Source organism: Furipterus horrens, unplaced genomic scaffold (genome assembly GCF_987537825.1).
Source record: "Furipterus horrens unplaced genomic scaffold, mFurHor1.1.pri manual_scaffold_7, whole genome shotgun sequence".
In the NCBI taxonomy this organism is placed as follows: domain Eukaryota; kingdom Metazoa; phylum Chordata; class Mammalia; order Chiroptera; family Furipteridae; genus Furipterus; species Furipterus horrens.
Window position 1 is genome coordinate 86,759,148 of NW_028327177.1, and position 13,990 is coordinate 86,773,137.

A 13,990-nucleotide genomic window follows, 5' to 3' on the forward strand; every position below is an offset into this window, starting at 1 on the left:
CAACCGCTCCTCAGGCGTGATGATCCTGTTGAACCTTTGTAACTTAAATTCCATAAATATAAGGCTGCAGAAGTAAAGCGTCATCTTTTCTAAAGTTCGAAATTCATTTTGACTTCCAGTAGAAAATTTTAGGTGGCAAGGATTCCTTCCCAGAGCCCTTTAAAGCATTTGCGGAAATGCTTTCAGACGCGGAGAATTCCTTCCTCCACTGGTGTTTCTCCATAAGGGCTCAGACCTGAACTCACTGCAGGTGGCCAGCACTCATCACTGAGCACACTGCACAGGGCCAGGCCTTCACTGGAGGTTGCTCCTCATCACAAGAAGCCCCCAGAAACCAGATTTTCCAAATGCTCCATCCGTCCTCCCGCTTCTTCCTCCTCCAGCAGCATCCTCGCGTGGCAGGGAGGAGTGGGTAAGGTGGGCCAGAGTTCCCTGCCCAGGTGAAGCCGGCAAGGAAACTTCCCTGGAGCTTGCACAAACTCCTTCAGTGGGCTGGACTCACCTTCGCGACAGAGCCCCATGACTTCGCGGTTTTTCCCAAACTCCTTTAAACTTTCGTCCAATTCCGTCCCTAGGAGATACACACACACAGGAGGAGAGGAGAGGCAGGTCAGTGGCCAGGAGCGTGACGCAGGTTCAAGCACGCACTGAGTAGGTGCGGATACCTCTGCTTAACCCAACGAAGTGATAGCATCTTGGACCCCCGAGGGGGCTGGTCACAGGATGGGGGAGGGGAGGAGACGGTCCAGAGGACTGGGAAACCCGGGGCGTAGGGAAAAGGAGGGCATGGACACTCACCATCCTTCCCAGGAAGTTTGGAAGCCTCGACCCACAGATTCCACGGCTGTCCCAGCATCGCTTCGGGACTGGGCAACGGCCTGCGTTCTCCGACGGTCGCCATTGCTGCGGCGGCCGAGGAGGAGGCGGCGCTGGGGCCGCCGTCCTCCGGCCGCGGACGCCGCGGCGGCGGCGGCTGCTGCCGCTGGGTCTGCGGAGGCGGCGGCGGCGGCTGCTGCTGCTGCGGCTGCTGCTGCTGCTGCTGCCGGGCGGCCACGGCCGCTGCTCCACCCGCCGCCGCAGCCGACACTCGGCGCGGCTCCCCCCTGACGTCATCCACGGCCCGTTCCGACATTCTTTCCGCTCCTACAATGTAACAAAAAAAAGGGGGAAAAGAGTCACGCGGGGGGCCGCTTTTAAGGAGGCGCCCGGGAGTTCCGGCGGCGTGCACGGCCGTGGGCCGGGTGAGGATGTTCTGACAGCGCCCCTAGACTGCTCAGCCCGCCTCCTCCCCGGCCACCCCCAGCCCTGGGAGCAAAGTCCGAGGCGCGGGCTCGCTTTCGCTTTCGACTCCCGCGGCCCCTCGGGGGAGGGAACGAGACGCCGGCGGCCTCTGCCGCGAGCCATGGCACGGAGGCCGGAGCCCGCCCCACGCCCCACCATCGCTGCCCTTGGCGGGGAGGCCCGAAACGCACCCCCGGCCCTCGGCTGCCCACCCTGAGGCCGCTCGCATCCCCGGCCCGGGCCCGGCGGCCCCGCTCCTTCCTTTCGTCCGCGAGTCCGTCCAAGCGGCGGTACCCGGCCGGCTCCCTTAAGCGGAGGCGCCTCCCGCCGCCTCCTCCCCCTTGCCGGTCCCTCCCTCTCAGCTTGCTCGCCGAAGTTTGCACGTCAAGCCCTCGGAGTGGAGCCAGGGCGAAGTCGGAAACACAGCCACCTATGGAGGAGCCGGCGTCGACTCAGGGGCAGTCGAGCCTTCCAGCCCGGGGCCGCAGGGACTGGTGCTGGAAGCACTAAACTCGGCTCTCACGGGTGGCCGCACAGCTGTCAAAAAAAAAAAGGCATGAATGGGAAGCCGCCGCAGAGCGGAGGCCTGGAATGCAGGAGACCACTGGCAGGCAAGGAAACAGCAGCCCAGGTGACGTTCCAGGTGCGTCTGCCAGAGGTCCACCACTGGAGGTCACAGCGTGCACCTGGGTTGCAATCTTATGCTGGGGGGCTTGAACTTCTCCTCCAGCAAGGAGGAGACCATGAAATCAGTGTAGGATAAATTGTAAGAGAGAGACAGAGGCGAATCCGTTGAGATATTTTGGAGACACTATCTCAAATTCCCCTATTTCCCCTTCTATTTTTCCTGGAAGTGATTTATTCACCCCCAAAATAAAATTTTTTAAAAATTGTTTGCCATTTTAAAATCTGATTTTTAATTCGAGTTATTAGTCTCTCCTTCTTTGCTTAATTAGGGCTGGAACCCAGGGCTTAGGGCAATGTACAGCATTCGTAGAAAACGTGTTTAGAAGATCCTGTTTTCTTTCACATTTACTTCACTAAATTAAGCACTAACCTACAACATTTAGAACCCCTCCCAACCACACACGCAGAGCCCTTTTGCTTCAGTGTTAAGTAAAGATGGTAAAAGGCTACTTAATGAACTAGAGTATGTGAAGATGTGAAAATCTGAAGCCTGTTACAAACAAGGATTTTGATCATGTTTCATACAGCAGTAATATTAGCACTCCTGTGACACGTGTGTCTTGGCTGCTTGCTCACAGGTACTTTCTCTAGGTAGGAAGGAAGCAGGTATATTATTATTTTTTAATCTAGGATATCTGGTGTGATAGAGGTGGCCGACTTCTCTGCTAAAGAAACAGTCCCACTTGTTTAAATAAGAGTAAAAATTAGTAAGGAAATGTTATTGCACCTAAATTCAACACAGGACTCTTATGGAAAGGGTTTATTTTAAATTTTAGGTTCAAAATTTAAAGCTTTAGGAAAAAATTATGAATTTTTTTATTTTAAAAAGATTTAGAAATAAATGTGTAAATTTATCCTGGATTGCATGCAAACATAAGTTTCAAAAAGTTAAACTATGGATGCTTCCTGTCCTTATCCAATAGTAATAAAAATGACCAAAGATAGTAGAAACAACTGAAGTTATTAAAAATCATTTCTAAAGCTTTAACCTAATAAGAGCACCAATGAGAAACATGCATGGGTAAAACATAATTTCCCTTGGTAACAATAGAGTTCCTAACTCTTAACACAGGACCTCAATGTTAGATGGCACCACTGCAGACTTTAAATTTTACACTTTTGCCAAATACTTAAAAACTGTGTAATTACATAAAAACATCCAAGTTCTCTGTTTTCCTAGATTAAAGTACACAGTTTATGGATTGCTTTGAATTTTGTAATTCCACACAAGATAATTGAAAATAGGAAATTTAATGGCATTTGGAGTTGCCATGAAAAAGAAAAGCTTAAGACCACCCAACTGTATAAATACCAAGGGAGCTTGTCTACCAAGTACAGCCCTTCAGAACCCTGAGAGAACAGGGTGAGAAGGAAAATAAGGGAAAGGCTGGCAAACATGAAGTACAGTCCCACTTCAAGACACTATTTTGTACTTTTTAAGCACAAAAATACTTCAAGATTCACTAATATGACTTATAGCCAATGGAGGTCAACATGGCAATTTGTATAATACTTCAACTCTGTCCTTATTCCTGCTTGCTACCTTTTTTTTTTTCCTTTTGAAATTTTTGATTGGTTCAATAAAGAAAACACAATAAGGCTTAAAATGAAATATACTAAGTATCTTGTTAGCATTATGATAGTTATTAAGAGGAATTACTACTAATAGTAGTTATCCACTATTGAGCACCTACTAGCATTGCCATTGGTATCTTACTGCATTGTCTCAATATTCACAATTGTGTAAGGTAGAAGTTGTATTATTTAGAATTTACAGATAAGGAAAATAAGGTGGGACTCTGGAGAAAAGTCCCCAGGAAGTCTTTCTGGGTTCATATACTGTCTCTTCCTGTTGTAAACTGTGTAACCTGAGCAAGTTACCTAACTTATGTCCATCACAGTTTAAAAAGAAGTTAAAGCCAGGCTTAATCTGGGGATTACGTGAAAAGATCCACGAAAAGCACTTGGTATAATATTTAACACAAAATAACACTATAAACAAGTGTCCTATATCAAACCAAGCAATTTAGATTAGTTCTTATATGAGAAATTTATTACCACGTAAAAGAAGATGTGGGGACCAAGAGAATGGCAGGTAATTCCTGACATCTCCCCACCACTCTCTTCAGCTATAGCTAATGCATTTTACCACACTCTCTGCCTAAGTCCTAACCCTTCTAGATCAGGCAGTTTCTAATATCCATAGTTGGTCTGGGTTTCCCAAAGGTTCGAATGAGTCACCAACAAAAGTCAAAACTGCTAGCTGAGAAAGTACAGTGCTCTGATACTCAATTTGGTCAATATTCTTAAAGAGTTCCTACACAAAGGGTACTGTCTATAAACAAAAGTACAACAGAAACTCAAAACACACGGTTTTACCTACCCACAAGGACATCATAAAGAAATGATGACTTCTTACCTAAATACCCCTCCTCTACACTCAAAAATATTTAAAAGTGACCCAATACCATTTATATTCATGTAATGTAATTAGTATAATATAGCAGTGTATCCTGCATATGATCTATCAATCAGTTCTCCTTTTAGTGCATTTCTAATGATGTCATATAGCTCTGAGGATCTTTGGATCTTCAGATAAGTAGTATGTTTTATAAGGTTTGAATAATGAGGACTCAATTTTTATCAAATAGTTCCTGATTTCCTACCACATATCAGGCACTCTGCTAGGCACCAGGGTAAACACAATATAGCAATTTTGCTGAGGATATGAGAAGAAGTAGGGAAAAACATTTAATTCATAAAAATGCTCTTATGGGAAAAGCTGTAGTAACTACCAATTAGATTGCTTGTGGCATGAGAACTAGGCCGTAAGAAGTGAAACTCTGCCAAGTTCTGAGCATTTCTTCCCTTCCAGGGGTGTATTTAAAATATGGTCTTACTTCACCATCCAAATTTAGGGATGTTCCCAGTAGGTGCCAAGGGTAACAAGGTCTCTGTTAACAAGAATGATTCTTTGCACAATTGATTCACTTGTAAAATGCTTTGTTAAAATGCCAAAGGCATCACTAATGGGGGAAAAAAAGTTGATCTTTCTAGTTTTTAAATCCAGTTTAATGTAAAATGGTTGGAACTTTCCAAATATTTTCTAAGACGCAAGATCTCACACAACCAGCTTTTCTATTTAGAAAGAAAACACTAGTCCCAATTCAACATTTTAATAAACTTGAATATCAGCAACTACAGTATATTTATCTGTGCAAATTACAGGGTTGGTAACAGAGATTCTCCATTATCAACCCCAAAGGACTGCCTTCATCTAAGTAACAAGAAACTCAGATCCACTGAATTAGAAAGTGTTGGCTTTGGTTTCTTTATTTCCTCCTAAAATTGGCTAAGCCTGTGTTCCTATCCTCTCTCTCTTCTCAGACCACATCTCTCTCTTTCCTTTTTACTTCTCCAGACAGAGCTGGAGCTCTATTCTGCATATGGAGTGTGGGAGGCAAGGACCCTCCTTAAATGTGGGGTCTGGAGGAAATACTGTACCTTACAGACTGTCGTGAATCAGTATTCCAGTAGGGGGAGAACATTGGAAGGAAACTGAATTCATCAGCTCAGGGGCTGGAATTGCTGACAGTCAAGTACAAAATTAGAAATAATATGAATAGCTGCAAAAATGGAGACTTAAAGATGTGGGTAATTATCTTTTTGAAGACTTAACTGGTCCACATATTCATTCCACACATTGTATCATTTGCCAAGAAGTTCAAAGCTTTAAATTTTTTATTTGTTTTTTTAATCATATGTGTGTAGCTACATACAAATTCTCCTAAAGAAACATTCACCACTGATAAAAACTTTGAAAGAGAAAAACTGAATAATACCCAAATGTTTCTAGGAATTTAATACTGACCTTTTTTTTAATTAACTACTGACAAGCTTGATTTAAGATCTTCATTTAAAGCCTTCAGGTAAAGTGGTTTTTTAAAAAAATTGAGAGAAAGGATTAAGTTATAGAAAAGGAATGGAAAAGTTGGACCAACATTCAGCAATAAAAAGAGAGTGACTGTTTTGAGTTTCAGTGCACTGCCTAAGATAAAATAAAATGCAAATTTAAACACACTGTTAAAAATAATTCCAATGTCACCTTTGAACCAATACAGCTTTCACTGAAGTGACTGTAAATATCACCATCTGATGGGCCCAGTGGTTAAAAGCATGGGTTCTGGAGCCAATTTGCTCAAGTTGAATCCCAATTCTACCACTTACTGGCTGTATAAAACTTTGGGGAAATCACTTAACCTCTCTGTTCCTATTTCCTCATCTATAAAATGAATGAAACAGAGATATCTACTTTATGCTTGTCACATAGTGAGCCCCAATTCTAATCTATCCGTGTTACACAATCAGATCAGACTTGCAGAATGAAGCATGGCTTTAGTTATGTCAGTTCTTTCTCTAACATTTTTAAGGGCTCCCCAGTAACCACTGAATTTAATAAAAACTTCTCTCCTAGGAGTCAGGGAGTGCTCCAGCCCCACCTCCACCACATCTAAGTTTCCCATCTAGCAGGCACTCTATGACCAATTCATAGCTTCAAACATGTTTCCTGCTCCAGATCTCAGCTCTCAAGCCTTTGTTCATACAGGAAACTCCATCTGTAACACTTTCCGTTCCTTGGCTGAAACTCTACTGTTCAATCAAGTCCCCCCATAAATTCCACTTCTTTACAAAAATTTTTCCTGATACCTTGCATTAAGCACATGGGACCTTATCCACACCCCTAAATCACAGGACTTCATGAATTGGGTTAAGTGTACATGCTCTGAAATCAAGGTGGCAAGGAGATAAATGCTTATTTTCCCAGGAATCAATAGTATGCATTCCCAATATAAGGGTGTCATTTTGAACGTAGAACTCACCTCCCCACAAATCATAAGATCTGTGTGTGCCAGGTTGCCAAGCTGGTCCACAAAGTGCATTAAGGCTGAACTCTCGACTAACAGTGCAGGTGTGCTGGCACAAAAGGGAAGGGACCACACTGATCTTTCCTCAGCAAAATTCCAGCTCTAAGTCATAGATCTGGCAAACAACATCACCCAACGTTTCCACATTCTTTATGTGCACTCTGATCCAGTAGCCTATCTGGGTTTGTACTGCTTCTCAAAGGATACACTGTCCCATAAAGGTCTACATCCCCTTTCCACCTCTAAAATAAAACCTTTGTTTTCTTGATGGAGATAATAGAATGCAGATTTACTGTTTTTCACTAACATGTGAATGGATATTGACAGATGAATACAGTTCCTTGTCTTCAATGCCCAACCCAAACACCTATTTTCTCATATAAAAGGGGAGACCGTAACCCAAATCAGTCTCTGCATAGTCCCTAAACTTTTCTTCCCAGAAATACACAATTACTACACTTCCATGACAATTTGGACTTCAAATGGCACCATCTGTGACTCAAGGCAAAGTCTATGACCTTTTATTTTAACCCATTCAATCTATTTTAACCTCTCTTTTGATCACATAAAATCTCCAGGACCCAGAAACCCCAATCCTTTTCTCTACTTTCTTCTCCACATCTTTCTCCCCACCAAACTGCCCTAAGTCAATGATTTTGAACTTTTTTCACCTCATGTAATACATAAACTAATTACTAAAATTTTGTGGCACACCAAAAATACATATTTTTTGCCAATCTTACAAAAAATATAGGTATAATTTTGAGTCATTCACACCAGATGCTATTGTTGTGTTGGCTGCTGTCATTTTTTTTATTTGACAATCTAAGAGAAAAGAGGTCAGTGCCCCTTACTAGTCAGGTATTGCATGTTTTAAAAATTCTTACAGCACACGAGCTGAAAATCACTGCTCTAAGTGAAGGAACTTCAGGAGCAGAAAAGGTGAACTGAAACAATATTGCTACAGGTGAGAAACCTTTGCTACTTTCCTTCATTGCTTGCTCTTCTTCACTTCAGTAAGTGAGTATTTTCACAAAGCATTAGTTTCCAAATGATTTCTGAGGGCAATGGAAACAGAGCAGCAATCACAAGTGGGGGGTAGTAGGTTATAATCCAGTTTATCGGGTATTTCTTTAAAAACATAGCCAAACAGATAAATTGAACTTTATTAAAATTATTAAACTTTTGTGCTTCAAATAACATCTTCAAGAAAGTGAAAAGACAACCCACAGAATCAAGAAAATTTGTACAAATTACATATCTGATTAAAAAACTGCATCTAGAATGTATAAAGAACTTGTAAAACTCAAAAAAAGAAAGGAAGAAAGAAAGAAAAAAGAAAAAAAAGAATAACTATTAATCCAATTTTCAAAGTGGGCAAAAGATCTCAATACATACTTCTCCAAAGAAGATAACACAAATGACCAACAAGCAAATGAAAAGATGCTCAATATCATTTATTAGTAGAGAAATACAAATCAAAAGCACAATGAGATACCACTACACACCCACTATGATCACTCTTAAAAAAACAAACAAACAATAACAGAAAATAAGTGTTAGTAAGGATGTGAAGGAACTGAAATCCTTGTACATGGCTGGTAGGAATGTAAAACGATATGCCCTTGTGGAAAACTGTTCGGCAGTTCCTCAAAAGGTTAAATACAGGATTACAATATGACCCAACAATTCCACTTCTAGGTATATATGCAAAAGAATTGAAAGCGGGAACTCAAAGAGATACTTGTATATCAATATTAATAACATCAATATTCATAACAGCATTATTCACAATAACCAAAAGGTGGAAACAACCCTACTGTCTATTAACTGATGAACAGATAAATAAAATGTGGTATATTTACACACTGGAATATTATTCAGCCACAAAAGTAATGCTACAACATGCATGAACCTCAATAACAAGCCAAGTAAAAGAAGCCATACAAAAGGCCATATATTGTATGATTCCATTTATATGAAATCTCCAGAATAGGCAAATTCATAACAACAGAAAGTAGATGAGTGGCTTCCAGCATCTGGCAAGAGGGAAAGGTGGGGAGTGACTGCTTAATGGAAATGGAGTCTCCTCTGGGGGTTATGAACATATTTTGGACATAGACAAAGGCGATGGTTGAGCAGCATTGTGAATACACTAAAAACTATTAAATGGGCAAATCTGTGGTATTTGAATTATATCTCAATAAAGCTATTATTTCTTTAAGCCAACAGTAAAACTTGAAAGTTCTCACACAAAATTACAGATTGATTTCTTCTGAAAAAATCTCTGTCATCTCACACCATTGTCCACAGGGTCCCTCATGACAACCATCAGTTCCTTTCTTTCTTCCTTCCTTCCTTCCTTCCTTTCTTTCTTCCTTCCTTTCTTCCTTCCTTCCATTCTTCCTTCCTTTCCTCCCTCCCTCCCTCCCTTTCTCAAATGGAAGTATATCATATTATGTAGCAGTCCAAAGGAAGGAAGTAGAAAGAGAGACAAAATTTTGTTTTTTTGTAAAGATTTTTAAAAATTTATTTTTAGAGAGAGGGAAAGGGAGAGAGAAAGAGAGAGAGAAACATCAGTTGGATGTCTCTGAAAACATAGATCTGTTGCTTCTCCCACACCCCCAACTTGGGACCTGGCCTGAAACCAAGGCACGTGCCCTGCCAAGATGTAAAACTGCAACCTTTCCGTTTGCAGGATGATGCCCAACTCACTGAGCCACACCAGTCAAGGCAAGATATAAATTTTTTAAAAAGCAATATGGACAATATATGCATAGTATGTGCCTATTTTTGTGAAAAAGCAATAATGATGATAACAATAAGTCTATACACAGAAAACAGTCTAGATAACTTTGGATTCATGGAGAGCAGAAAGTTAAAGAATGTAATTAAAGGGGCTTTTTATTAATATGTTTATATAATATTTAAATTTTTCTAACTATTGAAATATAATTGACACATAATATTATGTAAATTTAAAGTGTACAATGTGGGACTTCCGGCCAAGATGGAGGCATAGACAGACATACTGCGTCTCCCTCCACAACTAAGAAGGAATACAACTACCTCAAAACTAGAAACAACCATAAGTTCCAGAAAATCAAAGTACATGGAAGTCCAGCAAACGAAGATATACAGAAGAAATACTCATCTAGACAGGTAGGAGGGGCGGACCCGGGGCAGAGAGGACTCGGTGTGATGGTGGCAGCAGCAACAGCAGGCCAGCGGAAAGTGCAGTTACATGTTTTAAAAAGTCAGGAGGGACACCTGGGGAGTGTTCCCAGCTCCTCACCAGACTGCGCAGCTCACTGTCCCAGCACCGGAGAAAAGCAAGCCTCATTGCTTTTGACTGTGCGAACCAGTGGGGGTTGGGACGGAGGCAGAAACTGCTGGTCTCTCAGCAGAGTCCACTTGTTTAAAGGGCCCCCATGGACCTAAACATCCACAGACCCACCCACTCTGGGAAAGACGGCCAAGGCAGCACCTAGAGGGGCGCCAGTCTGGTTCCTGGAAAAGAGGCGAGTGCTGGGCAAGCGGCATTGTTCCTTCTCAGACCCCTCCCACGCATACAGTGCCACAACGTGGTGAAACAGGTTGCCTGTTACTGACGAATTCCTAAGGTTCCGCCTCTTTCAACATAGTAGGAGCGACAACTCTCCCTAGAATACGGAAGCAAACAAACACAGGTGTCTTCTGGCCAAGATGGAGGCCTATACTGACATGCTCTGTCTCCCTCCACAAATAAGAAGGAATACATCTACCGCAAAAGCAGAAATACCCAGAAGTTCCAGAAAATAAATGGAAGTCCAACATATAAAGTTATAAAGAAGTGGTGCTCATCCAGACAGGTAGGAGGGGCAAAACTGGGAAGAGGAGTTCAAGCTGTGCTGTCCACGGCAGCAGCAGCGACAGAGGCAGGACAGCGGTAAGCATAGACACCCGTATTTGGAGAGGGGTGAGAAGCGCCTGGGGAGCACCCCCGGCTGCAGACCAGACCTGTCAGCCTGTGATTCCAAAGCCAGGGAAGGCGGACCTCCATTGCCTTGGACTGTGAGGCCCAGAGGGAGTTGGGGCGGAGGAGGAGGCTCCCAGTCTCTCAGTGGAGAGTGAACAGCAGGAATTCATCTTAGACCCCCACACCCCCACAGAAAACGCCACAACGTGGTGAGACGGGTCACCCAGCTGTGACAAGTGCACAGGACTCCACCCCCTATAGCATAGGAGGTGGGACAGCCCTGCCCAGGAAGCAAAGGTAAACACAAAATGGTCAGGATGGCACAGATCATGATAGAGATCCCAGTGATGCAGCTGACCAGACAGCAAATTTCTAATCTAATGAAGCAGCAGATAGGAAATCTGAGGCTCAGTTCAGAGCTTTGCTTATAAAAATGCTTACAGACCTAACAGCAGATGTTAAACAAGACGGAGAAGGAATGAAGGCTAGTCCTGCTGAAATGAACAAAAACACATAAGAAACTAGTGGTGAGGGCAAGAAAACCAGGGATCAAATCAACAAATCAGAACACAGGGAAGGAACAAACAGTCAACCAGTGCAGAAAGAGGAAACAAAAAGTGAGGAAAATGAGGAGAGGCTCAGAAACTTATCAGACAGCTATAAGTGGGCTAACATCCGAATCATAGGGTTGCCAGAAGGTGAAGAAGAAGAACTAGAAATTGAAAAATTATGTGAAAAAATAATGAAGCAGAACCTCCCTAACTTGGGGAAGGAAATAGGCTTACAGGGCCAGGAAGCACAGAGAGTTCCAAAAAAACTGGACCCAGGGAGAACTACACCAAGATATATTATAATCAAAATGTCAAAAATTAAGGATAAAGATAGAATCTTAAAAGCAGCAAGAGAAGAAGAGAATTATGTACAAAGGGGTCCCAATAAGACCTTCAGCTGATTTCTCAAAAGAAACTCTGCAGGCAAGAAGGGACTGGCAAGAAATATTCAAAGTAATGAAAAGCAAAAACCTACAACCACAATTACTCTATCCAGCGAAGCTGTCATTCAGAATAGAAGGGCAGAGAAAGTGCTTCCGGGGCAAAGTAAAACTGAAGGAGTTCATCAGATCCAAACCACTGTTATGTGAGATGTTAAAGGGACTTGTTTAGGAGAAGGAGGATCAAAACTATGAACATTAAAATGAAAACTATCACAACAACCAACAACAGAAGCTAGGGAATTGAAACAAAGGCAGACTAAGTAGGCAACGAGAGTGGGAAAAGAATTATAGGTATGGGGAGCATTTTGGGGGGAGGTCAGTGGGGAGGGGGAAGTGGAGAAAGGGAGGGAGATGGTACAGGAATTAAGAAGCATAGTGGAGAGAATGGAGTAGATAGAAAGATGTTGAGAAGAACTATATGCACAACCAACGGATATGGACTGAGGGGGAGGACAACTTGAGGGAGGGAGGTCACTGGGTGGAGGGGAACAAAGGGAAAAGAAATTGGGACAACTGTAATAGCATAAACAATAAAGCATATTTAAATAAATAAAGTGTACAATGTGATTTTTTTATATATATAATTATATAATTTTTTTTGTGTGTATATTATTAGTTGATATATCTATCACCTCACATAATCACCTATTTTTTTTAATGACAAACTTTTATAACCAGGAACTATAATGATTTTTTTTAATGTTTTTTATGTATTGATTTTTTTTTTAAAGAGAGAGAATAAGAGAGAGAAACACTGATTTGTTGTTCCATTTATTTATATATCATTGGTTACTTCTTGTACGTGCCCTGACTGGAGTTCGAACCAGCAACCTTAGTGTATTGGGATGATGCTCTAATCAACTTAGCTACCTGGCCAGGTCAATAAGGAAAACAAAAAATATATATATATATATTTTAAAGAAGTTATTCTAATTTTGTTTGAGACTTTTGTGAGATTGTCACAAAATTCCACCAGGTGAGCAGCAATATCAGAGACTGATTAAACCAGGGGCCAATTTACTTCTCTTTGAAACCCAGAGGCTAGGATTCCTAAGGCACCAAACCCCCTTTAGTTTCCTTCTTCCTTATGGAGTATATATACACTGCTATATTTTACGGCTGTCAACAGAGATTCTAAACTCCTTGGTCTAGCAGTCAACAGCTTTCACTATCTGGACAAACACCCTTTTTATGGAATTATCACATGGCAGAATCCCACAGACTTCTTTAGGTTGACTCAAACTGTTTCCTTAAATTAGTTGCTAACATTGAAAAACTCAAGGAAAGTCATTAAAGTCAAGATTTCAATTCTGTTTAAAATCTGGAAGGTATGGCAGCAATATCATCTCTTACCTGGGTTACTGCAATAACCCCAGATTAACTTGTCTCACTGCTTTAACCCTTGCCCCCCCCCCGCCCCAGCCTATCTCAATATAGTACCTACAGTGGTTTCATTATAAAACAAGTCAAATCAAGTCGCTCATTTACTCACAACATTCTGGTGGCCTCCCACTTCTCCCTAAATACAAAGTGTGTCTGAAGAACTCCTGCCTGTTTTATAATTTGTATAGGATCTTCCCAGCCCTGAGTAGCTGGGCCTATGTTGCTTGTGGAAAGAAGAAAACAGGAGCTAGGAAAAGCAGAGCTGGACAGAAACATAAGAGAACATCTTTGGACAACTTCTTAAGAAAAAAATGAATTTGGATTTATTGGGGGTGCGGCTGTCTTATCCCCAAAGCTTTTCTGTAATTTTAAAAAATGGGGTGGGGGGGCAGTGTTTAGCAGTTTTCATTTTGACAAACACCTAGTAATATTGTATTCTCAAATTCATTGTCATTCCACGTTAGTAAGATTATATTCAGAGTTATGCTTAAAATTTGAAAGCTTTAGTCAGATATCTTAAATTTAAAAACTATCATCCTTGGGTAAAACTTGCTCTATTATACTGAGAAGCATCCCATTTTTTCAGCTGTGCTATGTTGTAACAACCAGTTACCTTTTCTTTGGAGGGCAAGCCAAAACTCCTGATCGATTTACCAGTGGATCTTCATCTGCTGTGACTGTGGAAGTGCTTTCTTCTTAATTCTGTTCAGATCTACAAGCAGAGGAAAGGGGCAAAGGGATGAAACGGGTAAAGCTAACTAG

The 13,990-nt window shown here is 41.9% G+C and overlaps 1 protein-coding gene across 4 annotated transcripts in view; it reads right to left on the reverse strand.

The window, feature by feature from the left end:
* The window catches only part of ATXN7 (ataxin 7), a 148,604-nt gene that overhangs the window by 95,969 nt on the left and 38,645 nt on the right, over nucleotides 1-13,990 (reverse strand). For 3 of the 4 annotated variants that reach the window (XM_090283888.1, XM_090283889.1, XM_090283892.1), the window contains 3 exons: nucleotides 13,842-13,940; nucleotides 799-1,143; nucleotides 503-571 (listed from right to left, as the gene is read on the reverse strand). In XM_090283888.1, the coding sequence (XP_090140014.1) occupies nucleotides 503-571; nucleotides 799-1,132 (403 nt within the window). In that variant the 5' untranslated portion in view covers nucleotides 1,133-1,143; nucleotides 13,842-13,940. Of the gene's footprint in view, nucleotides 1-502; nucleotides 572-798; nucleotides 1,144-1,493; nucleotides 1,793-13,841; nucleotides 13,941-13,990 lie in introns of those variants that run through there. The other variant, XM_090283890.1, reaches the window with a different exon arrangement.